General features: G+C 31.7%; 2 protein-coding genes across 2 annotated transcripts in view; both read right to left on the reverse strand.

The window, feature by feature from the left end:
* The window catches only part of LOC126880921 (thrombospondin type-1 domain-containing protein 4-like), a 727,288-nt gene that overhangs the window by 596,563 nt on the left and 105,038 nt on the right, over positions 1–25,687 (reverse strand). The window lies entirely within an intron of this gene.
* LOC126879816 (uncharacterized) lies at positions 13,775–17,257 on the reverse strand. Its single transcript, XM_050643085.1, has 2 exons — positions 16,857–17,257; positions 13,775–16,362 (listed from the first exon to the last, which is right to left on the reverse strand). The coding sequence occupies exons 1-2, from the start codon at positions 16,864–16,866 to the stop codon at positions 13,877–13,879; spliced, it is 2,496 nt and encodes an 831-aa protein (XP_050499042.1). The 5' UTR covers positions 16,867–17,257; the 3' UTR covers positions 13,775–13,876.

The raw sequence follows: 25,687 nt of genomic DNA on the forward strand, positions 1-25,687 counted from the left end.
AAAGTCGATAGGTGGTCTATCTATCTCTTTTAACCAAGCGATCCCGCGCATGTGGCAGACAAAGATAGCTAGACCACTCAATCCATAATATAATTTGCCTGATCTACTATAAATGTATTACAGTGAGGTATCTAAATGATGTTGACATAAATCGAAATATATCGATTGTAATTGATTGCAGGTACTTTTGACATAGAATAATCACCCCTTATTGAAATTTCAAAAATTATTTTTTTAAATTGTCCAACTACAAAATCTACCCCTTATTTTTTTCCGACAACAGTCATTCTTGGTAAGGAATAATTTACTTAATTAAATTTCGTCTTTGTCGGAAAGCTATTTATCACCAGCATTTTTGTCTATATCTTACCTGTTTAGAATGTCCGACTACGAAAACTTCCCATTAAATTTGTCGGACAGAACTTCCAATTGCTTTTTTAACCTTTCATTAAACTCTCATGCAAAAATCAGACTGCTATTCATCACCAACATAATTCCTGTGATGTGACATGTTCTACGTGTCGGACTCGTTAAAATGCCCAACATTTTTGTCGGACAAACATTTTCGCATATATTACATAACGTTGGCTATCGAATAAACTTAAAAACAACTTGCTATTTTTCACAATCATAAACTTGTCAGGACGACACGTTTATCGTGCTCCACAGTTAAAACTTCCCCTGTTCCAGTGTTCCCGTGCATCAAAGTTTGTCCGACTAGACACCGTTAAGCTATTAACAAATTTTCAGCTTGCTATTAATCAACTTTTCTTTCTTACGCGGGATCCAGGTCTATAGACGTTGTGTAACATTACATCAATCGAAATTAGACGTCTATAGACGTTATCTCCGTAAACGTGTTAAGTTTATATACAGTGATGAAACCATATTAAGTTGTGAAATAAGAAGAGATGAAACTAGTAGCGGTGGGAAATTTAGCAATAAGAACCTATAAATTTACATTATATTGAGTGTTTCCCACATTTAGATGGATCGGACGAGTTTGGCAACTACCACTGTGACAGTTTTAGTTGACATAGGTACTCCTCTGATACGTCTAAAGGTGAGAAACAATCAGTAGTAATTGCAGAAGATCTCTGAAATTATTGAATTTTTCCCGAGTGACACTTTGACAGTTTTGACAGTTTGACAAGTGTCACGAGAGCAAAAATTCTATATTAATTTCAGAGGTCGTGTGCAATTTGTTGCGATTATTTCATAAATAAAACTGTTCAAAACCAAAATTTTATTGTAATTTATTTATATAAGTACCATTAAACACACAGTTTTTATAAATATTTGACGATTGAAAGTCATCACTTTTATAATTTTTAAAACATTAATAATTGTCATTAATGTCACTGAATGTATTTTTTCGTAGCAACGAAGGGCATCTGACGTAATATACTTAACGACGGGAGATTATCAAAAATTATCGATTTAATTCAGATTTCTGTAGCTTTCTATTGGTCAGAATCTCCTATGAATGAAATAATCAATATAATTTAAATTTACAGATTTCTATCGCTAAATTTCTTATCTTTTTATCTCACAACTTTTTTTCATAGCTTGCGTTATTTTGCGCTTATCACTGTATTATATTTTATCTTGACATTAACTTTGTCAATACAATCGACATAATTTCATGTAGAACAAAATTTTGCCTCATTAATTCCATTATATCACCAGATACGCTCAATTTATGATAATCGAAAATCCGAAGTATGTGTAATTAAAACAAGCGTGTAGAATTCGTGTAGGTTTTCGGCCTTATAGATATATCGGTAGCGTTTCTCGAATAACTTCTCGTAAGTATGACAAGCTTCCTTAAGCTAATGTCTCTAGCTGAAACCATGAATGAATCTGCCCACCGCACCTGCATATAAATGTTCTCGTTTGTGATATGAGTAAGTGGAGTGAAAGAGCAAATTGTTTATGGGACAGGACGTTTATGTGAAGAACATTATACATTATATTGAGTATCTTGAGTAGTTGTAACTTTAAACGTAATCTATAATGTGTAGTAAACCCACTAAATAAAATATGTAGTAAGATTCTGAGACTACTTTCTTGTGGCATGTCTAACTTAAATAATAATAGTGGAGTCACTGAAGGTTTTCACCTCCGATTTTCATGAAAATTGGTGAGTAGTTAAAAGATACTTCAAGGAACAAAGATGACATGATGCCAACTTGCGCTTTTACCCTGGGGGTGGATGCCACCCCTTCTCGTGGGTGAATTTTTTTTTAATAAAAAAAATACCAGAAATCGATAGAGGGGCAACTTCTAAGCAAAATTTTTTATATAAAGTTATTAACATAAATCAATACTTTTTGAGTTATTAAATATCAAAAATTTTATTTTTTCTTAAAAAATGCATGTTTTAAAGCAGTTTTTCACGTATTACTCAAAAACTATAAGCTTTTGTAAAAAAACTGTTATTACCAAATATAAAGATAAAAAAAAATTCAATACACTCCCCACTTAAAAAACGAAACTAATATTATTTCAAAGTGAGTTATGGGTAATTGAATGTATATTTTTTTCGACGAGTACTCAAATCCAACTATTCAAGCTTACATAACGGGAAAACGATGCATTTTATAGAATATACTTGTAAAACATTTGTCAAAGTACTTCGGAGTACCTATCAAATGAGCTCCAGTAGAAGTTAATAGCATCAAAATTAAGCAAGTTATGGTGAACATAAGAGAACCCTTTCGATTTGTTTAGAAAAAAGTGAAAAATAAAACGTACGCCTTTAGGTTAACATATTTAATGATTTCAACAATTTTCACCGGTTTAGAATACATATTTCTGAAAAAAGATACAATTTAAAAAAATCAGAATTTTTAAAATTATCGTACTTTTCATTTTCTTTTGATAATAACTCCAAAAATACTCAATATACGTAAAAAATGATATATACCTAAATTTTAGTTTTTCCGTTCCAAATACTTTACCTATTTTACTGTTTCCTTAGAGTAAAAAATAACCGAGATAGAAACGTTTAAAATTTCAATTTTGCTGCGAGAACCATGTAACCGGGGCCATTTAACCATTTATTGTTAAAAAAGTGAGAGGTTTAAAAGACTAATTTTGACATTTTTTAATAGCTCTTGGAATCAGCTTTTAAATAGTTTTTAGGTGAATCTGGTATCTTAAAAATTAACGGAGGTATTTACAAAAAACAATAACATTTTTGGAACAATTTTTAAAAGATACATTTTGAAACATTTTTGGTGCATACATTTTAATGCTATCAACTTGTTCGAGGGCTTATTTGATAGATATTTCTATGAACTTTGACAGATGTTTAATAAGTTTATGTTATAAAATGCATCATTTTGCTGGTATTTAAGCTTGAATACTTAGATTTGGGTACTACCCAAACCTATAATTATGGATTACCTATAACTTACTTTTAGTTAACATAGAAAGGTTTTTCTAGTAAGGAGTTTATTTGATTTTTTATTAGCCTCAATTTTGATAATTATAACTTTTTTGTAAAAGCTTATAGTTTTTGAGTTATTTATGAAAAATCGGTTAAAAACATGCATATTTCTCACGAAAAATTAAAATCTTTGATCTTTAATAACTCAAAAAGTTTTGATTTATTTTAATAACTTCATATAACAAATTTTGCTTATAATTTGTCCTTCTATCGAATTGTGGGGTTATTTTTAATAAAATAATTTTCACCCCCGAGGAGGGGTGGGATCCACCCCCAGGGTAAAAGCGCAAGTTGGCACCATGTCACCTTTGTTCCTTGGGATATCCTTTAACCACTCACCAATTTTCATGCAAATCGATTGAGGTTGAACGAAATCGGAGGTAATAGCTCATATCCGCCTTCAGTGACTGCACTATAAATATTATGTGTACATGCGGTTAAGACATAGTCATTGATTGTAATGAAAATTACACTTTTAACCAACTAATGTTTAACGTTTCGATTTACACTCCAGAAATCACACAAACTCATATGGACGTTATAAAACTTAACTTGCCCTACACAAAATACCACAAATACAATACAGGTTACACAAATATATCTGTGGCTTGGTTCTAAAAGGGCCAATGTAAAATCTTTACATTTAAGAAAACTGCAGTTGAAGTTTGTGCCGAAAATACATTTATTTATAGTTTCATCATAATGCAGGCTGTACTCACAAAATTTTGCCCAGAGGATAATATATTTGAACAGAATAAGACTGTGTTTTAATTTTTTTTGCTGGATTTAGAAATTAAAAAAAACGACATTGGCCCTTGTTGACTAAATTTTTTTAGTTGTATTTATTTTCTTTTGAGACATTGGCCATTAGAACTAGAACAATAATGAACATTGTGGCTTTATACTAATAGTTTATTATGTAGCAACATAGTTAATTGTAGACAAAAATGACAGAAATAAAAATTAATAATAGGAAGATACAAATGGTAGTAAAATATACATAAAAATAAAATTATTTTCTTCCTCCGGAGCTTCATCTGGAAAGTGTTCCACTATATTAGCATTTGCAAGTATTTGTTAGTCTGCTTTAGTTGCCTTCATTATATCTCAACTGTTAAAACATCTTTTCCTGTTCTTCTAGAGAATTTGCTATCAACTGGTTTTGTCCAGAGCTAGATAACCGATAAAACTGGCGTGAATTTTTCGCTTCTCTTGAGTAAATTTTTCAAAGCATTTGTTCCGACATGTATGTGCTATTAGTTGCTTAGCTGGTGTTGTTTTTTCCGAAACCGATTTATACTCTTTACTTTCTGATTTTAGTCATTTTCTCACGTTCCGTCTCCAATTGGGAGAATTGCGCTTTTATTTTCTTGTAACTTCTTATTTGTCTTGTTTTCTTCTTCCTCTGCTACTATCTACTACAGTTGTATTGTTGATACCTTCAAACTGCTCGACTATATACTCGTCGTCTCTTGGTACAAATTCATCATCGTAATCTTCAAACGGTTCTGGATCGCTAGAATCTGTATTTTTTGTCCATTATTTCTAACTGATGCTGATTCTGTATGACTTACCATTACTGTCACCGCCAGTTTTACACATTTCCATACCAAACCTTTCTTGTCCATAAATTAATATTCATTTTACTAATTCCAAAACTTACTGAAGGCGCCGATACTGCTGATATTACAGGTGTAGTTATGTGTCAATTGAAGCTAGAAGCGCCAATGAATACATTGTACCACTGAATATTCCACTAAATAATAATATCAATCATTGATGAAAGGGCCAATGTGTATATTGGTTCACTGAATATGTCCCTAAATAACAATATAACTGATCAATAAAAGGCTCAATGTCAAGTTTGGCCCTTTTATTCGAAACTGATGTGAATTATTTCATTATGACATTGGCCACCATTATACTAATATTGCGGCTTTCTGGTTGAATTTAACATTGGCCGTTGTAACGTATGAAAGTATGTATTAAACGATGCTTAATGCCCTGGTTTACTCAAAACAGCAATACGCAAAATACACAAAGCAGTCAGAATTTGATATTCCTAATAGATTAAAATACCACCCTCAAATTTTTCCAAAAATACGCATGCTGTTGCCTACAAGATCAAGGCCAATTATATCAATTAAAAAAACAACCTAATAATAATTTGGTTATCGGTACATTTTAGTTGATTTTTATTAAAATAATCATATTTGAGAACGATTTGTGTAGTGGAAATCGAAACGTCAATTTTATCAGTTGATTAATAGCTATTTGTATAACAAGGGAGGAAAGTGCTACTTTTCCTCCCGTGAATGAAGTTTACTGGCCGACGCGTAGCGGAGGGCAGTAATCATTCAAGGGAGAAAAAGGCACTTTACTCCCATATTATACATATGGTTTTTCCACCTTCCTCAAATAACAAGTCATTTTTTCATTTTTACTTAATTTATTTATGTAACTAACCAACAAAATTTTTAGAACTAAAACTAACAAGTAGGTACAATATAACTGTCAACTGTCAAATATAATTCAAATTATTAATGTAAACATTGTTAAATCAGAATAACAATTTACTGTTTTTTACCATTCTGCAAAATACAGGGTATTTTTAAATAAACGTTAAAATGTATAGATACTTACGTAATAGAAAATAGATATTGTACAGGGCGTCAATAAGTTATATTTCATGAATGAAATACCATGACGTCACTTTTACTTTTCCTGCCTAGGGAGGAAAAATATTTTCCTCCCTAGGGAGGAAAAGTACAACTTTGCTCCCTACAATCAGGTCCGGAAAAGTATACTTTCGGTAGAGGTAGGTGGAAAAATAGTTATCTATTACATAAATGAGCAAAAATAGCAGATTTTAGTGCGATACATGAAAGTTGCGTCCGACAAGTACTGAAGGATGTATGTAGTCATGAGAGCGCTAAAATCTACTTTCTGACCCGTGTATTTTGATTTTTTTCATCATTGTATCATGATTTTTTCTATAACTTGGCATAAACACCGGAAGTTTCAATGATTCTGCCGTAAAAATAAAAATAAAAAGAATATCAAGAAATAATCAGGAAAGTAGGGGACGTTGTCTAGGTAGCTACTTAAGTAACAAAAATAATTTTGTCAGTGTTTTTAAAATTATTATTCTTGACGTCCACAAGCGGGATAGAAATAGATTTTACTTCAAGTGATAAAATGAGACGTTTCAGCAACTGGAAAGAGGTGGCAAATTATACCTAGCATTTCATGTTAGTTAATGGAAAAAAAAATAATTCTCGTTACAATCAATAACTGTGGCTTAATTCCATGTAAACATAATATTTAAAAATATGATATATTGTGAAATGAAAATGGTAATAATTTTACTTTATTGTTGTAGTTCACAGGAATATAAAAAAATTATATTAATCTTATTCTAGAGAAAATTAAAAACATGTTTATTGATATTATATTGGTATATACACATAAAATCAGTAATTAAATAAATAAGTAACAAAGCTGCAAGTGCATAAAATGTATATAAAATATAAATGGTTTTTGTGTTAATTAAGAGATAAAAATAATACAGTGTGTCAATTTTAAAACTTACAATGGGTTATATCTAGAGACTGGAAAATATGCACTAAAAAATGTCTAAAATATGCATGCAATATGCATTTTAAAACAAGCTGAATATGCACAATTAACATGCAAATATGCATTTATATATGCACTTATTTTTATATGAATAATTTTATGGTTTACGTTAAATACATAAATAAATAAAAAATAATAAAAATAAATAAATAGGTTTGAATTTAAACCAAATTGTATTATTATTTCTTAATATATTTTTTTAACTTCAGGTTTTGTGACAAATAAAACGGCAAAATATTTTATTTTGACCACAAGATAAATAAGAGTACAATAAAATAAATGTACATATTTTTATTGTTACAATATTGATTCATATTTTCTAAACTAATATTATAAAAAGAGTACAATAAAACAAATTTACATATTTTTATTGTTACAATAAATAATCATATATTGATTCATATTTTCTAAACTAATATTATGTCTTCTATCTGTTAATATTTGTTTATAGGCAGAAAAAGATCTCTCAACGTCACAAGATGTAATTGGGGCATATTTAAACTTTGCTATTAGAGACGGATCCATATTAATATTTTCATCGAAGTTTCCAAAATTGATTATATTATTTATTGAACGCAATAAAGTGAAACCCTCATTTTTGTTTAAAACGTCATCAAGTTTATCTTTAATTTTTACTCCAATTTCCCCATTCAGATTTGTTATTTTCTGTTTAACCGAATCAACAATAGACATACTATTGTGAAGACATAAATTTTGAGCCTCTAATTTTGTAATTGAACTTTCAATGATATCGAAATTCGATTTTATATACAACAATTGATTTTTAATAGACTTTTCTTTAAAAATATTTTGACAGTTATCAATAGCGGTACAAGTCGGATCAAAACTTGAAATAACGCTTTTGATGTCGTCGTAGTGTTCAGATAAAAATATAGCACTTTTAAGCCAAGTTCCCCATCTGGTTAATACTGGTTCTGGTGGTAAAGGAATATCGGGAAGCATCTCCCTATATACCTGTACACGTAGTGGTGCTTTCAGAAATACTTTTTTTACATTATTTATTAAGGTGTTTACATTGGGAAATTCAATTCTAACTTTCTCTGCAACTCTGTTTAGGCCGTGCGCCAAACATGTACAGTGAATTAAATTAGGGAAAAAGATTTTAAGATTGGATGCAGCTTTCATCATATATGAGGCGGCATCACTAAGCATTAATAATATTTTTTCAAATGGTACTTGATCAGGTAAAAAAAAATTTGTTAGGGATTCGTTAACAAATCTAGCTATTGTAGCATAGTTTGTTTTTTCCAAACATTTTACACTAATTAAGTATGAGTTTTTAAAATCGCCAGAGTCGTTAAGAACTCCAACAATTAGATTCGCAATTTGTCGACCCTTTGTATCCGTTGTTTCGTCGACGGAAATCCAAAGATAATCGGCTTTTAACTGATTTTTAATACTCGTCATCACATCTTTGTAACATGCACTGACATATTTTTTCCGAAGAGTTGAAGAACTTGGTATTTGAGCTGGTTTATCTTTAATCTTGCAATAAGTTTTTAAAAAGTTTTGACACGATTTATGTTCTAACTTGTGCAGAGGGATATTGCAGTTCAAAAAAAAATGGCATAAATCCTTTGCAAAGGTTTCTTGCCCAACTGACGTATTCTGAATCTGCAAACTGTTCTGTAGAATCTGCTGGCGAGGTTTATTATCATTTTTTGATAGCTTAGTTTGGTGAAGTGAAGTTTTTATGTGTTGAACTACTTGGAATTTCTTTTGACATGGAATCTGGAATATAATGATAATGATGTTTTAGATGTTTTCGTAAATAGATACCTACATTAAAATGATCAAACTTTTTAAACCTCCCCCAATTTTTTTTTATTTCTCAAAGTGAAATTGAAATCGTCAAACAATAAAGTACAGTCAGTGTACCGTAGTATACAGGGTGGGCCACTCTCAACACCTCGCTCTGTATAAGCCAAACCGTTGCGAACTTTAAAAAACAGTTTTTGAAGAAATGGGACGGTTTGTCATTTTAGAATAGACAGACACATAGATGTGCAAAGAAGTTTGATAAGTTTAAAAATCTATTGAAGTGGAGAACTTACCTTTTTATCACAAATGGTGCAAAACATACTTTCACTGTCGATAACTTTTAGATGATTGTTACTTCCAATCCAACTTCTGAGAAGACTTGATTTTTCCCTTGCTACTTTAGGCATTTTCACAATAATAATAAAATTATTTTTTTACACAGTATAGTCAATAACTTGCAATCACAAAAGTTGAATAATCGGCGATTGATTTAAGACTAACCATTCATAAAATAAAATAATCTATCCTACCCTTAAAACAGTGTTGCCAACTCGACCAATATAGTATTTGCCAAACCTCACAAGAATGATGGAATGATCAGTTCAACAGTAGGTATTCCATTATCAACTAATAAAAAATCCCTATAGCAAGCATAACCCAGTACAGATAAATTATTTGTTTTAAAAAATGCTGAAACATGATCCTGTAGTTAATAGTAATCTCATGGTCCACAGACATAAGTACTAATATAAACATTATTGAAGGCGAAGGGATTTGCTGATGTAGGTGTGTATGTGTGAATGGTTAAACATTTTTTGTTAGGAATCAGATTTGACTCACTGATATCAGTTTCAAGTTCCTGTGAGAGAGTTCCTAAGTTGTTTTAGTAATTGTAAGGCCAACATAAAAATTTGTTCTGAATTAGAAGATTTTCGATTTTTACTAAATAATTTTTATATTATTTAATATGCTAGAAAATATGCTATATGCTAAACAAGAAATAAATAAGCTAAACAACACAAAAATATGCCAAATCTAGCATAAAATAAGCTAAATTGGCAACGCTGCCTTAAAATTTCGTTTTGGTTGGTTTTCCCAGAATAATTCATAGTTGGCCGACACCAGCAGAAAGTACAGGTAATATTTGTAATGTTATTCAAAATATAATCGGTATTTACTTAGGTAATTTGTAAATTCTGAGAAGTCTATAAATCTTAAATATCCGGATAATGATACCTGCAGCTATAAATAACGCCCATTATGTTTATGGGTACAACAACAAAGGAGCTTAACAGCAAAATATTTACTTTCACATTTTATTTTAATGGATGTTGATGTTACTAATATATACCTTATTTTTAAATGGGGTAGAGTAAATTCCCATCAAAATATGCATTTATATGCTCTTAAATCTCCAAATATGCAAGGCATATGCATTTATGAAAAACATGAGAAATATGCAGCATATATATGCATATGCATTTTGCATATAATCCAGTCTTTAGTTATATCTCACGAACAAATGCTGATATCGAAGAATGCTTAAAACAGTTTCTTGGATAGTAAGGGGGAACTAAAATGACATGAAAGAGAACTCACCCCCCATCAACCCCCTAGGCCCCACCTACCACAACCAAAAAAGTTTAAATTGCAAACCCCTACTTGTGATACATCATTGAAAAGGCTGTAAAAAATGCTATCCAATGATATAGATAATAATTATACAGAGTGAAGCAATACCTGTGAAACTTTGGTTTAAATGGAAAATTTAATGAGGTTTTTGTTGAACTACAAAATTGTTAAAAATGTCAATTAAATAAATATTCAAAGTTTGTAAACATTGTTTTGTAAACAATAATACAGATTATTTGCAAATTCTGCACGACCTTTGTCAAATATTGTTCTAGTAATAGCGCGACATGCTTAAGTAATTCTTTCTCGCAATTCCCCAAGTGACGCAGGTTGAGTTTTATAAACAACTGACTTAAGGCCATAGAAAAAAGTCAGGTGGCGGTAAGTCTGGTGACCTCGGTGGCCACTCAATAGGACCTGTCCTTCCAATCCATTTGTTCGGATAATTAGTATCCAACCAGTGCTTAACTGGAGGTGCAGAGCGGGGAGGTGCTCCATCTTGTTGGAAGTGCAGCAAATCTTTGTCTAGAGCTAGGTTGCCTTGGTCGTAAATGCCTTTCATTAAATATTTGAGCTGCTCGTAAATAACACTAATTCTCGAAGGCAAAAATGAAAATGATTTCCACGCTTTCAGGTATACTGTAAAGCATCGTGGCAACAACTACAGCTGAGTGACAGTACCGATCGTACAAATGGTGAAAACAAATGATATTAATTTAAGTCTCAAATAAACCAAAAATTATTGAATCTGACAAAACCCAAAAAAAAGATGTTTTCAACTTAAGTTTTTATTTAAGAGAAAAAAGTACCGACGTACACTTATCATTCAAAATAATAGTCCGGGAAATAGCATTACAATAATACAAAAGTCATAGTAAGCCGGCTGATGTTAACACCCTGTATAATTATTATTTAATACCATTGGATAGCATTTTTTTTAGCCTTTTCAATGATGTATCACAGGTAGGGGTTTGCAATTTAAACTTTTTTGGTTGTGGTGGGTGGGGCCTAGGGGGTTGATATGGGGGAATTTTCTTTCATGTCATTTTAGTTCCCCCTTACTATCCTAGAAACGGTTTTAAGCATTTTTCTATATCAGCATTTGTTCGAGAGATATAACCCATTGTAAGTTTTAAAATTGACACACTGTATATCTACATGCACCTTTGAAATTAAATCGGCGAAAAACCGTTAAAAAACGTACTTCTCCAAAAATGCCGTGACCAACGTAAAGATATTTATGTGGGCTTCATCGATTACGAAAAGATAGGCTAACAGTATAAAACATACCTTTGAACATATTAAAAATCCAAAGGCATTTATGGTAATGATCTACGTAAAACTAGCCACAAATATGTTATCTCTCCATCGCATTCGTGGACGTCCGAAGAGCCTTCTTCCTGTCGGGGCTTCCTCCCAGTTTAGCTTCGCAAAGGGGTTTATGGATATGACCTGCCCATTTTAGATGTTGGCATTTAATCTCTTGGATTAAGTCGCGTTGCCTTTGTCAGCATCCACGGCTCAGCCCCTCAAATGAGCGCCGGTATTATCACGGTCTTATATACGTGTTGTTGATGTTCGTGTTAGTTTTTCCGATTAAATCGTGTTGGCTATACATAGTATCCTGTGACATAATTATGTCACAGACTGTTTTCAGCTCCCGGCCTAACAGACAGAAGGTGTTTACCAGGTAACCTTTTTATGATTTATGATGTTCTATTCCTTCTCGATTTTTGGAGTAAATTCTTTCTTGTTTCGTGTAAATACTATTCGAGATGTTATTTATTTCTAGAACATTGAATATTATATAAATAGTAGGTTTTTGTAATTAGCAGTTCAGTTATGAATTTGAAAACGTCGGTGTACTTTGATATGTAACGGGCGCGGTATATTTTTGAATTTGTAATTAGATAAATTATTAGATTTAGTGTATTAAATAAATTAGATATCGTAGTTTGTAAAATAAAGAATATAAATTCAGTGTTTTTCATTTGTTTAGGTGTAAGGTATTAAAAATAAATAAAGTCAACTAAAACTAAACATTAGTGCCTAAAACATCATAGAAAAGTCAGTTTTGTAACAATACATACATCTACTTGCTGCCTGGTTTCTTCCTTTTATCTCTTCCGTGATATCGTTATCTGCGGCGATTGTCGCTCCCAGATATTTAACGCCTTCTACTCTTTTAAAGTTATATGGGTCTATTGTAACATTTTGCCCTATTCTATCTCGTCTGGTTTGTCTGTTAATGCGCATACATATATCTGGTTTTCTCTTTATTGACACTTAACTTAGATCATCTTTTTGCCTCTCTCTCTCTCTCTAATTAATTGAAAGTCGCTTTCAGTTGGTGATTGTGTTTCCCACACCCACATGACTTTTACATTTAAAGAGGCATCAGACAGAGGTGCATTATATCCCCGCTGTTATTTAATATCTACTCAACTCGGATATAATTTTAAAACTATTTTACATAATGCTTTGTAGGAAAAATATTTTGGAGTGAAAAACCACTGGTGAACTGACTAATAAAATTTTAGATACGCTGACGACACTGTCACCTGAGGCGATAGTCTTCAGGACCTTTAAAAGTTATTGGATTGCGTAAACCCAACAGGATGAGAAGTGAGGCTAAATATGAATGCTGTTAAAACAAAATTTATAATATTAGTCACCAGAATACAAATTCCCTAACAAACCTTTAAGAGTGTTACTCACTTGAAATATCTGGGTTGCTACATTACATGCCAACTGGATCCAAGTAAAGAGATTAATGCAGGATTGAAGGCGTTCGCACAACGTTTATTAAAATGGACTACTATGTCCTGACACCATGATGACTAACAATGTTCTGATCTAACTGGTACGTTACTCATGTTTTCTCGCAGTCTACAGGGTGTCCCAGACTAACTTATCCAGGCTATATCGTCACCTGAATGCAGAACTAGCTTAACTCACATTTAAGATATTTTACAGGAGAGCGATTTTAATGTTTCAATGTGTCATAATTTAAACAGTATTTGGTTAAATGGTGAAATTATCTCAGTATAGTATATTAGGAACCTTTTAAATGTGTTATTAGGAATGAGACGGATTAATGATAATTTTTTTATAAAAAGTGTGACTTAGGATACTACTGACTTATAAATTCTACTGCAGAACTATTGTAAGTGCGATGTTTGGTACATAAGCTACTTCTGCATTAATACATTTCAAGCTTAGAATAAATTTAAGATTAACATAGGATACAAATAAAAACAAAATCGGTAAAATTTAAAACTTTTTAATTTTTATTAAAGATTTACAACTCAAAATCAAAATACCAAAGAATACTATGAAATGGTCAAATTATTAAACTAACATATTAAATTAATCTTCGTCAGTTTCCTGTTCGGGAATGTTACTAGCTTGAAGATTAGTGAAAAAGTTATGGTATTCCGTAGGTATAACCTTGTTTTCACACAAAAATAATAAGTCTTTATATTTCGCGGCAGGAATTGGAACTGGTGAGCTTCTTAACATTCTAAGTTGATAGGTCTCTAATGAGTCTAACTTTTGGTGGCTCCTTTTCAATTCCAGAGTATTAATTTTTATAAAATCTTCTTCAAAACTATATTTAACGTTAAGTTGGTTTGGGCATTTTGGGTCAACCATAATAACTTTCAAATTATTAAATATGACTTTGCAACCAAGTTCAGTTTTATCCCAATTTTTTGTAGTTTTGGCTAACAGGTCCTTTAAATCGTAAAAGTCCGCCTGAGCCATTTCTTTAATTTTATAAGGTCGCACTTTACACGCAGTCCTTGCTAATGTGTACCACTGCTGTGGACTAAATATAGGGATTTTTTTTGCAGCTCTTTCGATAACCCCATGTACGGAGTCGCACTCATTTTGTGTATGTCCCTTTTCTAGAAAACTGTGAGTAATTTTAACACCATATTTGGCGGCACAATACATGTACAGACAATATATAAATCGATTGCGATTTTGTCCAGTGCAGTTGTCACTATAGAAACTGAATTCCTTAATTCCATTTCGTACCATTTCGTCAATGAAACTTAATATGCAACTACCGATTTCACAAGCACCCCTACATGCTAGCGATTCTGGCCACATGTAGCAGTATCCCTGTTTGTTAGCAGCATCGTACACAGTCAGATTGTAACATGCAAGCTTACGTCTATAGTAGAGGAGAGATACTTCAGCTTTAGGACATAACAATGTTTTTTGTAAGTCGTATATAGCCATGCAAAACGAATTATCAGTTTTAGCCCTCTCTTTATCTAGTTCTTTATTTGCTCTAGATAAGTCCTTGTTTTTAAGATGAGCTTCCATTGCAGAACGAAGTTCTTCCTTTTCTGACGGAGAAGAATTAGACAATTTGTTGCAAAAATCGCACTGGTCTTTTTTGGGAATGAAAAAACCCAAATTAAATTCATTGTTAAATACCTCTCTATATATAGCATAAGAAGCTATGGTATTTATATTGTTATCACTGCAATATGTTTTATATAAACGGTACATTTTGCTGATATTGAGGTCAGGTGGCAAATATTTTTTAGTGCTATTTTTTCTGCAATAATGGCTTTCAATCAAAGCAAATGACTTAATATGATGTCGTACTGAATCCTTAAAATGTTTTGGCAATCGAGAATTACATTGTACTTTACCTCGTAAATCTGCTTGTGGCGATATTGAATTTGAATGATGAGTTTTTTTAACTACTGTTTTGACGATTTGATGACTTATTCCCAGGGTATTTAAGAAAAATGTTTGACATACCTTGATTGTGTTGACTGGACAATTCTCTTGTGGAAAAGTATAAAAATACGACAGCTTTCTACGACTTTCACAAGTATCACCTTCTGGAAGCTCAACTGCATCCTTCTTTTTTCTGGGGTGTTTTGTAGGCTTCACAGTTAAGTTCCGCAAAACAAATTCTCTCTGATAATTAATATCTCCCAATTTCCAAAAATCTTGAAAAATCTGGACGCGATGTTTTTCCTGAAATTTCGTTTGACATTTAAGTCTGCATGTTGTGGGACATGGCGGTTTCATAATCCTTTCTGAAACCTGTTTAGACTTCCAATTTACATAGGCCTTGCCGGAGTTTCGTAATTTCTTTATTCTATTTCTCCTCCAATTATCTGGGTTTCTTTTTCGCTTACGAGACTTGGTGATATCTGGTATTTTTTCCTCAGACACTAGGGCATCCTGCTGGTCTAAATCAAAATCATTTGGATTAAAATCAACATCTGAGCTTCCATCTGTAGCATATGGGTCACTATTTTCATCAGTTTGATGTGAGATGGTCGGTAAAAGCTTACCGGTAGATGTGGATGGACGCGTAATATCATCTTGGTGCTGAAGGACCTGCTCTTGAAGGACACGTGTTGCAAAATTTACAACGCTAGGTGTAGGATTATGGGAATCTTTAGCTTCATCACGTTGCTGCAACCGTGGTTGTTCGATGGATGTTTGAAGATCTATGACGTTATCTAGAGGTGAACAATAACCCAAACAATTATTCGGAGATTGGCGATACTGCTCTGCTTCAGGTACTAGTAGGCTTATGGAGGTAGGTATTGGTAAGTCGTAATATTGATTATAATGTTGGGAAAACTGCTGTTCTATCGGTGTCTCGAGCTGGCAATACTGTTGTTCTTGGTGTACGGGAGAGTGTAGACATCTTAATTCACCTAGATCTCCGTAGTACTGCTGGTTAGTATACAATGTGGAAGGGCTTTCTACCGTAGCTATAGATATGGGACTACCTGCCGTATCATTACTTGATTCTCCAGAATTCTCATGTTGTGTTGGATTCATAGACATGGCCATTTTTACCATTAACGCACCTGCAACAAATTTACAATGAGCTTACAGTCAGCATAACAAGAACATATTAATTGCAGACATTTAAAATTAATTGATACAAATTAAAATACTCAGAAACCAGGACGTACGTTAAACCTTATTTCACTTGTTCAAATTTACAATTTTTGTCCCAATAATAATGTATCCCCAAACTGCCGTCTGTAGCAACGCATTGTTCAATATAAAGAATTATATATTATTTAATAACGAAATATGTATGTGTGGTTAGTAATTCTGCGATATTTTCTCAAATATATCATAAAATATTGTGAAATTCAACACGTGCCTAATAGTTATATACAATTTATAGCACGTGGCAGAATAAAAACACAGCCCTTTAATGCGTACCTACTTTCTACCAAAAGCATCTTAAAAACAAGATTCACAGTTTTATTAATTCACTTATTAGATAAAAATTAGATTCACTTAATAGATAAAAAACTACTAATAAAGCATATTTATTATTAAAACTTACCTCGTTTCATTATTGTTGTTAAAATTCACACTCACTGCAACTCTATTTGGCAAAAGAACAAACGTGAATATCCAACAAGACGATGGAAATGACTAACCGATAGCCGTTGAATTATCCTATGTAAATAGAAGATAACAAAAATAATGTTGGCGCGCATTGTTATTGAAAATGCAGAACAATCCTAACTGTATTTGTATTTACTTAGGATTATTCTGCATTGATAAAATAATGATTTGCTAGTTAGGATTATGATGTTCTATATAGAATTTCTATTAGTAAATTTAAAGTTATGAACTTAAGATTGTTCTGCATGAAAATATACGATATGTATTACCTTTATAAGGAATAAACGAAAAAAAAATTTTTTTTGAGTTAGGATAGTTCTGCATTCAAGTGACGATATTTCTTAAAATAGAGATTTTCGAATGGGACAAAAACTGAGATAGTTCATTTGTAATACACTTTAATATGGCGTAGAGAAAATCATCCCCCAAATATTCATCCCTTAGTTACAACCCCTAACTTTAATTTTTTTAATAGCACCCTGTACATTTTTTTATAGTTTTGGATGTGGTCTTCTATCGTCTATTTAACAGATTTTTTAAAAATAAAATCGGTTCCTAAGTAATCAAGAAAATATCAAAATATTTTTGTTAATTATGTGTCCCAGACTAATTTATCCAGGCTATATTTCTTAAACGAATAGAGATTTTCGAATGGGACAAAAACTGATCTATTCCATTTGTAATACACTTTAATATGGCGTAGAAAAATTCATCCCCTAAATATTCATCCGCTTACAGGGTGCTATTAAAAAAATTAAAGTTAGGGGTTGTAACTAAGGGATGACTATTTAGGGGATGATTTTTCTACGGCATATTAAAATGTATTACAAATAGAATAGATCATGTCCCATTCGAAAATCTCTATTAGTTTAAGAAATATAGCCTGGATAAATTATTAGTCCGGGACAAATAATCAAAAAAAGTTAACTGATATTTTCTTGATTACTTACCTAGTCCAGCCTAGCATTATTGTAGCTAACGCTTTCTTAGTTATGGATATTATGGATTTCATATACAGGGTGTCCAGAAACTCTACCAACAAACGAAGACAGGAGGTTCCTCAGATAATTCTAAGACAATTTAACCAAATTCATCTAGTCCGAAAATGCTTCCTAAGGGAGCTACAGCTCTTTGAAAATGGCGTGTTGTAATTAGTTTTTCTTAAATACCTCCGGAACGCTTCTTGTTAGATAAACGAAAATTGGTAAACATCTTTATCTTTCAGAGATAAATTGATTCCATCCATTGTGAATTTCTAGTGCCAGTCATAGGCGTCCGTTTTGGGTAGGGCAACGGTTATTTTACCGCATAACTTTTTTGTCTTTAAGTTTTAAGCATTTTTGATACTGGATTATTAAATTGTGAGGTATTCTAGTACTAAAAGGTACTCTTGATCCAAGTCGGTAAGACACACCGTTTTCTAGAAAAATCAATTTGAAAATTTTTCGTTTCCTGAATTTGAAAAAAATTAAAAAAAATTTCAGAAAAAAACAGTGTATTTTACCAACATAAAGCAAGAGTAAATTTTAGTACTAGAATACCTCATAATTTAATAATCTACATAGTGTCAAAAATTCTTAAAAATTAAAGACAAAAAGGTTATGCGATAAAATAACACACCGTTTTCTAGAAAAATCAATTTGAAAATTTTTCGTTTACTGAATTTGAAAAAATTGAAAAAAATTTCAGAAAAAAAAACAGTGTATTTTACCAACATAAAGCAAAAGTAAATTTTAGTACTAGAATACCTCATAATTTAATAATCTACATATGTAGTGTCAAAAATTCTTAAAAATTAAAGACAAAAAGGTTATGCGATAAAATAACCGTAGACCTACCCAAAACGGACGCATATGACCGGTACTGGAAACTCGCAATTAATGAAATCGATTCATCTTTGGAATATAAATAAACGTACCAGTTTTCGTTTTTCTAAATAGTTTTTTTTTTATTTTTTTTTTTTGATATTCAAAAAACGAAAAATTTTCAAATCGATTTTTCTAGAAAATGGTGTATCCTACCGACTTAAAGCAAGAGTACCTTTTAGTACTATAATATCTTACCTTTTAATAAACCAGACTCAAAAATGCTAAAAAACTAAAAACAAAAAAGTTGCGCGATAATATAACTGTTGCCCTACCCAAAACGAACGCCTATGACCGGTACTAGAAATCTGCACTGGATGTAATCGATTTATCTCTGGAACATAAATATGTGTACCGATTTTCGTTTTTCTAAATAGAAGCGTTCTGGAGATATTTAAGAAAAACTAATTACCAGACGCCATCTCCAAATAGCTCTAGCTCCTTTAGGAAGCATTTTCGGACTAGATGAATTGGGGTAAATTGTCTTAAAATTATCTGAGGAATCTCCTGCCTTCATTTGTCGGTAGAGTTTCTGGACACCCTGTATATGGATAATAAGCTTATGGATCAATAGTCTCCAATGTTGGTTAGATCTTCTTGTTTATGTGTGAATACAATGTTTACATTATTCCACTGAGCCGGTGTTATCCCTTCCACAATACATTCGTTAAATAGGACATTTAATGTTTGTAGAAGTCTGTGCTCACCTATTTTTATGGCTTTGGCTTTTATTTCGTCTCCACCGGATGCCTTTTTGTTTTTTTATGTACTGTTGAGATCTTATTATTCAGGATCAATATTCAGGTTGATCAACACTCAAATCAACTGCTGATGTTTGTATTCCAGTAGAATAGTGGAAAGAGCGATCTAAGGAAAAAACCCATTCAAAGCTTAGGACAGGCAGAAATTTAGCACATTTCGAGGGCATTTAGCAGGACAAAAAAAAATATATTATGTACAATTACTGTATTGCAAGGAGATATTTTTATGGAATATGTCATTGTTTAAGAGCAATTAATATGTAGAATTTAAACCAAAAATAATCTTTTTCTACAACCGTGTTAAAAATGCTACTTTAAGACACTAGTGCTTTAAAAATTTTAAGGCACTGCAGTTAAAAGTAAATTGTCAAAATGTGAAACGTCAAAATATTTATATTTCATAAATAAAAAGTATATCATTTTGATTCAGTTGCAATGCGAAGGCAAAACAATCTTAATTCTCACTTAGAACAGGGAGCGCAGTCCAGCACTCTGAATCGGCGATTTTCTACTCTTGTTGGAGTCATCCTCGGAGAGGCGTAGGCCTGCTGCTCCATACTCAAAGTGACCAACCATGAAACCTTATCCCCAAATTGCAACTGACGTGTATGGATTAGGTGACTAGCGTCATCTGGCAGTTGAAAGGTAAAGTTTTCAATCCTAATAGCAACATTAATAATATTGAACAATATTAAAAAGATTACTAAAAGATTTTTAAATTGAAAACTTATTGGTCCATTTCCCTGGTGACACCTCCAAGGCTTCTACAATATGCAAGCCAAACGGATGCTGCAGTGAAGACAAAAGGGAAGGGATTCTACACTATGCAATTCACAACCTCCGTCTGCAGCTTGGTCAAGTTCCATTTATATTTCATTTATTAACATTAATATTAATAGTACAACTTGCGCAACTTGAAAAAGGTGGTTTTAAAATGTTTTTTAAAATATAATTTAAACTGTATTATTGCATTTTTAACACGTTTGTAGAAAAAACAAGTTTATGTAACGGTATAATATTTTCGCTAAGAATTTTTAGACATTCTCCTCAAGTCTAGACAACCAGTTCTACCTTTTACGGGTCATAGGTTTAATGGTTTCAGCAATTAACAAAAATATTGTATTTTATAAATTTATAACGTTTGTAAAAAAATATTGTATGATATACGTGTTAAAAGTACATTTATCTACTCTATGTCATATTATGTATAAGTTTTTAGTTTCTGAAAACTGTCATTATAGATAGCAGTGCGTGAAGGGTTTAAAGTGTGCGTGAAGTAACAATGTATTTTAAATGGGATTTACTTTTTCGCACACTTTCAATGGGTTTTTTGGCACACTTTCATATAATCAAATATCCTTAACTTTCGCGTTGTCATTTTTTTTTAAATGTCAATGTAGGATTTTTAAATGTCAAAGTTCTAAAAATTTTAGAATAGAAATGAATTCCAGTGACGAAATTACAGTTTTTTTATTTGTTTATCGTAGATAAAATATTGTATGAAACTGTGCGTGAAGTACTTTTTGCGAACTTACGCGATGTATAGCACTCGCTCCGTTGTCGCTCGTGCTCTAAAAATCGCGTGCGTTCGCAAAAAGCATACTTCACAGACTGTTTCATAAATAACTATTTTAAGGCACTCATGTGAATTGCAGAATTCGCTTCGCTCATTCTGCAAACTTTCACATGCGTGCCTTAAAATTGTACTTTTAACACTTATATCATAAATAACTATTATCTACTCGATAGCAGTGCGTGAAGTGTTTAAAGTGTGCGTGAAGTAACAATGTATTTTAAAGGGGACTTACTTTTTCGCACTGTTTTTGACACACTTTCATATAATCAAATATCCTTAACTTTCGCGTTGTCATGGTGATGACATAATGAGCAATAAATTACGACAAAAGATTTGACAGTTTTGTGGTTTGAAAGAAGTTAGAATTTTTAAGTGTCAAAGTTCTAAAAATTGTAGAATAGAAATGAATTCCAGTGACGAAGAGTTACAGTTTTTTTATTTGTTTATCGTAGATAAAATATTGTATGAAACTGTGCGTGAAGTACTTTTTGCGAACTTACGCGATGTATAGCACTCGCTCCTTTGTCGCTCGTGCTCTAAAGATCGCGTGCGTTCGCAAAAAAGCATACTTCACGAACTGTTTCATAAATAACTATATTAAACAATCGTAGAGTCTATAAAATATAATTATCGTTTATAAAAAGTAAAAAAATATTAAAAATATTTTGATTTCGCTTTCAAACTAAAGTCGATCAGAGTGACGGCAAAAGAAAACTATATTTCATCGTTTTGTTCTCTACTCCATTTATTTTTATTTGTAGATACCCGCTTTGATAGCCAAAACATTTACGTAGAAAGGGATTTTAGGGTTCTTCGAAAGTTAGTTCCGCCTTATATACTTTGTATTCAAAATATTTGTATAATAGTTCTGTTTTATCGCAAACTACTGAGATTAGTTTTAGATAAGTGAAAATACGTCTCTTACTCAGTTTTTTTCCAAAAAATAACGAAAATAAATTCTACAGGAAAACTTAAAATTGTTTAATGCACATTTTTTACTTTAAATATTAGGTACACTTTTTGAGAATCAACCACAAATCTACAATCTACCTGCTTAGAAAGATTTCAATTTTGAGTTGTACTTGGCAAATATTTCTTTGTTAAGGCCATGGTCTTAAATCGGTACACAGTCACTAGTAAGATAGACTTGTCATAGACTCAGACTCTATGCTTTAGACACATTGGAAAGGGACCAGTACTCTCGAATTTGAATACATATAATATACTATAGCTGCCATTAAATACAAAAATATTTTTGGTGTAGCGTTTATAATGAGGAGAAAAGTAAGTAATCTAATAAAGTAATCTAGTTTTTACCTAAGTTGTGTCCTAAGAATATGTGGAACTATACTCTTATAAATGTTCCCATCGAGGATAAAACAGATATGGAAAAATATTTGTTCTATGAGAAATTAGAACAAACATATATAGACAATGTCCCAATAACGAATTTAAGTTAATTATTGGGGATATGATCGGTAAGGTAGGATAAGAAAAAATCTACATGCCAACCAAAGGAACTTACAACATACATACACCAAGAATGCAATGGGCCGAGACTAAAATTTTGCAATCTCTGAACATGACGATTAGATATACATACTTCCAACATAAGCGTATACATAAAGTGAAGTGGACATCCCCATATCGACAGACCCAAAATCACATAGATCACGTACAAATTTATTTAAGTCATGGATCAAATACGCTACACTTTATAAGTTAGGGAGGCTCTAATATTGACTTCCATCAGTATCTCATAGCTGGGACTCCTGGGAGTCTTACAGCACAGACCAGGAACAATGAAACTAATCCAAAAATAATATTTTTAGTTACTTAACATGATATTACTTGATATCTCGTTTTCCTGAAAGTTCATTAATGTCCAGTAATGAACACTTCATTATTGTCCAGTAATGAACAGTCAGCAGCAATTCTAATCATACTGTTTTTACCCATTTATCCTCAAATCCGCTAATTTTTTCATTTTAGTAGTAGTTAATCCTAAGCCCGACCGCACATCAAAGAAACATGAAACGTAAATTAAGTTTCATGGAAATAAACCACTGCTAAACAAATATACGTCCGGCCATTTATGAAACTCTCCGAAAATAAAAATATGTCATGAGCATGAATCACACTCGTTTCATTGGTAGGCGGACTTTGAGATTTGTTTAGCAGTGTTTTAGTTGTTCTGAAGCTATTTCCTTGTGGCATTTTTATGATTAATTATTTATATGGGAAATAAGCCACAATTAAAATGAAAAAAATAATTGTATTAACGTTTCGACGCCCAAATCGGGTGCCGTTGTCAAAATACAAAATATTACTGATATTACAAAATATTACAGTAATATTTTGTATTTTTACAACGGCACCCGATTTGGGCGTCGAAACGTTAATAAAATTATTTTTTTCATTTTAATTGTGGCTTATTTCCCATATAAATAATTAATCAGTGTTTTAGTTTCATGAAACATGTTTTTCGTTTCATGTTTCATGTTTTTCGTTTCATGTTTCTTTGGTGTGCGGCTTGGCTTACTGTTCAATATTTTTAAAAGATAAATTAGACCTTAAAAAGTATGGGCCCATTAGCTTCCTAAACCACCTATACAGTGAGAAGAAAAAATAGTATTTCGATCAGGACACGGAACAAATGACCATCTGCTGTGTCTTAAAACTCGAGTCGAAAAGTCTATCAAATATAATAGACCACCTGTTCTTTTCTTTGTTGACTTCCACAAAGCATTTGACACAGTGTAAGCGGTCGCTATCTTCAAATCACTATCTAGTCTGGGCTGATTATCGGAGAATAGACCATTTTTGGGAAAAGTTATTTACCAGCAATTTTATTGCTCGAATCGAATCTTATGATTGTATATATTAATAATAGAGATATGCAAAGTCCGCAGATAGTGTGCTACTTTTTTTATAAACAAAATGGCGCCCGAAAATCGTGTTTTTTTTCAATTTTTGCTCTATAACTCCAAAGATTTTAACTTTGGACCAAAAACACCCAAATAAAAATTCACCGCAATTAAATTCTGCATAGAGACATGTTTTTTCCGGTTTACTTCGATGAAAAATTTCCCCAGAAAAAGCGGGTTTTTCGATCATAATCTTTAATTTTCAACTAAACTTTTAGATAAGTAGTTGTTAATCAATAATTAAATAACTTGGTAACGTAAAAGCCCTTTCCGTATGTATTATAATTCCAGAAGCCGATGGAAATTAAATGAACAGTTTAGAAACAATTGAAATGTTAACTAAAAATTTACGGTCGCTATAATAACGACAATAATTATGATGCATAAGAATAACTATGATTTTTTCATAAAAAAGACACTATACCTAGCTAAAGTACTTTACAGAATTGAAATTGGACTATTTAAGCGGCCTCAGGAATATTTTAAAATTATAAACAATTTTTTGGCTTATAAACAAATAAAATATCTCGGGAAATATTAAACTAAATTAAATAGTGAAAACGGTATTCGAAAGTCAGCAGCAGGACGCTTCTTTAAAAGAAAAAATGTTTAATTAGGATAAGTAGTTCCTGAGATACAACTGGTCAAAGTTGATCGAAATTTACGGCAAAGGTGTAAACAATAGGATCATAATTTTCAAACCATCACCTTTTTATTTTTGTCCTCTTTCTCCACACCAATTTTCATATCTTTAAAATCCTCATAACATATATTATTATAATAAAAACTATCGATAATACGTGTGAAAATTGCCAAAAATAGCAAAATTCCAATCAAAAATTAGGTTGGAGAAAATGTAACCCTCAAAGTTCAAAATCGGTATACGTTAAAAAAATGCATTTTCTCGGCTTCCCATGGAGCAATTTCCTTCATTATTTTTTTGTTCCGAAGTAACTCGAGTAGAGCCATCGAACTAACGCATTACTAAATGTCAAGCTTGCTTTTTTTTGTTATAATAAATTAATTTATTTATTATAACACAATATTTTAATTTGTTTAAATAAAAATTGTTTAAATAATTATACAGCTTTCAAATGAGAATATTTATGTTTTTAACTTTAAAAGGTACACTTGTAGTAAGTTTATCTAAAAAAAAGCCTACAACTGGAAAAAATATGTAATTTTCTGTTCTTATAAATAAATTAATCTATTACAACAAAACAAAAGCAAGTTTGACATTTAATAATACGTTAGTTCGATGGCTCTACTCGAGTTATTAGGGAACAAAAAAAGAATGAAGGAAATTGCTCCATGGTAAGCCGAGAAAATGCATTTTGTTAACGTATACCGATTTTGAACTTTGAGGGTTACATTTTCTTCAACCTAATTTTTGATTGGAATTTTGCTATTTTTGGCAATTTTCACACGTATTATCGATAGTTTTTATTATAATAATATATGTTATGAGGATTTTAAAGATATGAAAATTGGTGTGGAGAAAGAGGACAAAAATAAAAAGGCGATGGTTTGAGAATTATGATCCTATTGTTTATATCTTTGCCGTAAATTCCGGTCAAATTTGACCGGTTTTATCTCAGGAACCACTAGTCATAATTAAACGTTTTTTCTGTTAAAAG

This window comes from Diabrotica virgifera, chromosome 2 (assembly GCF_917563875.1).
Source record: "Diabrotica virgifera virgifera chromosome 2, PGI_DIABVI_V3a".
Classification (NCBI taxonomy): Eukaryota; Metazoa; Arthropoda; class Insecta; order Coleoptera; family Chrysomelidae; genus Diabrotica; species Diabrotica virgifera.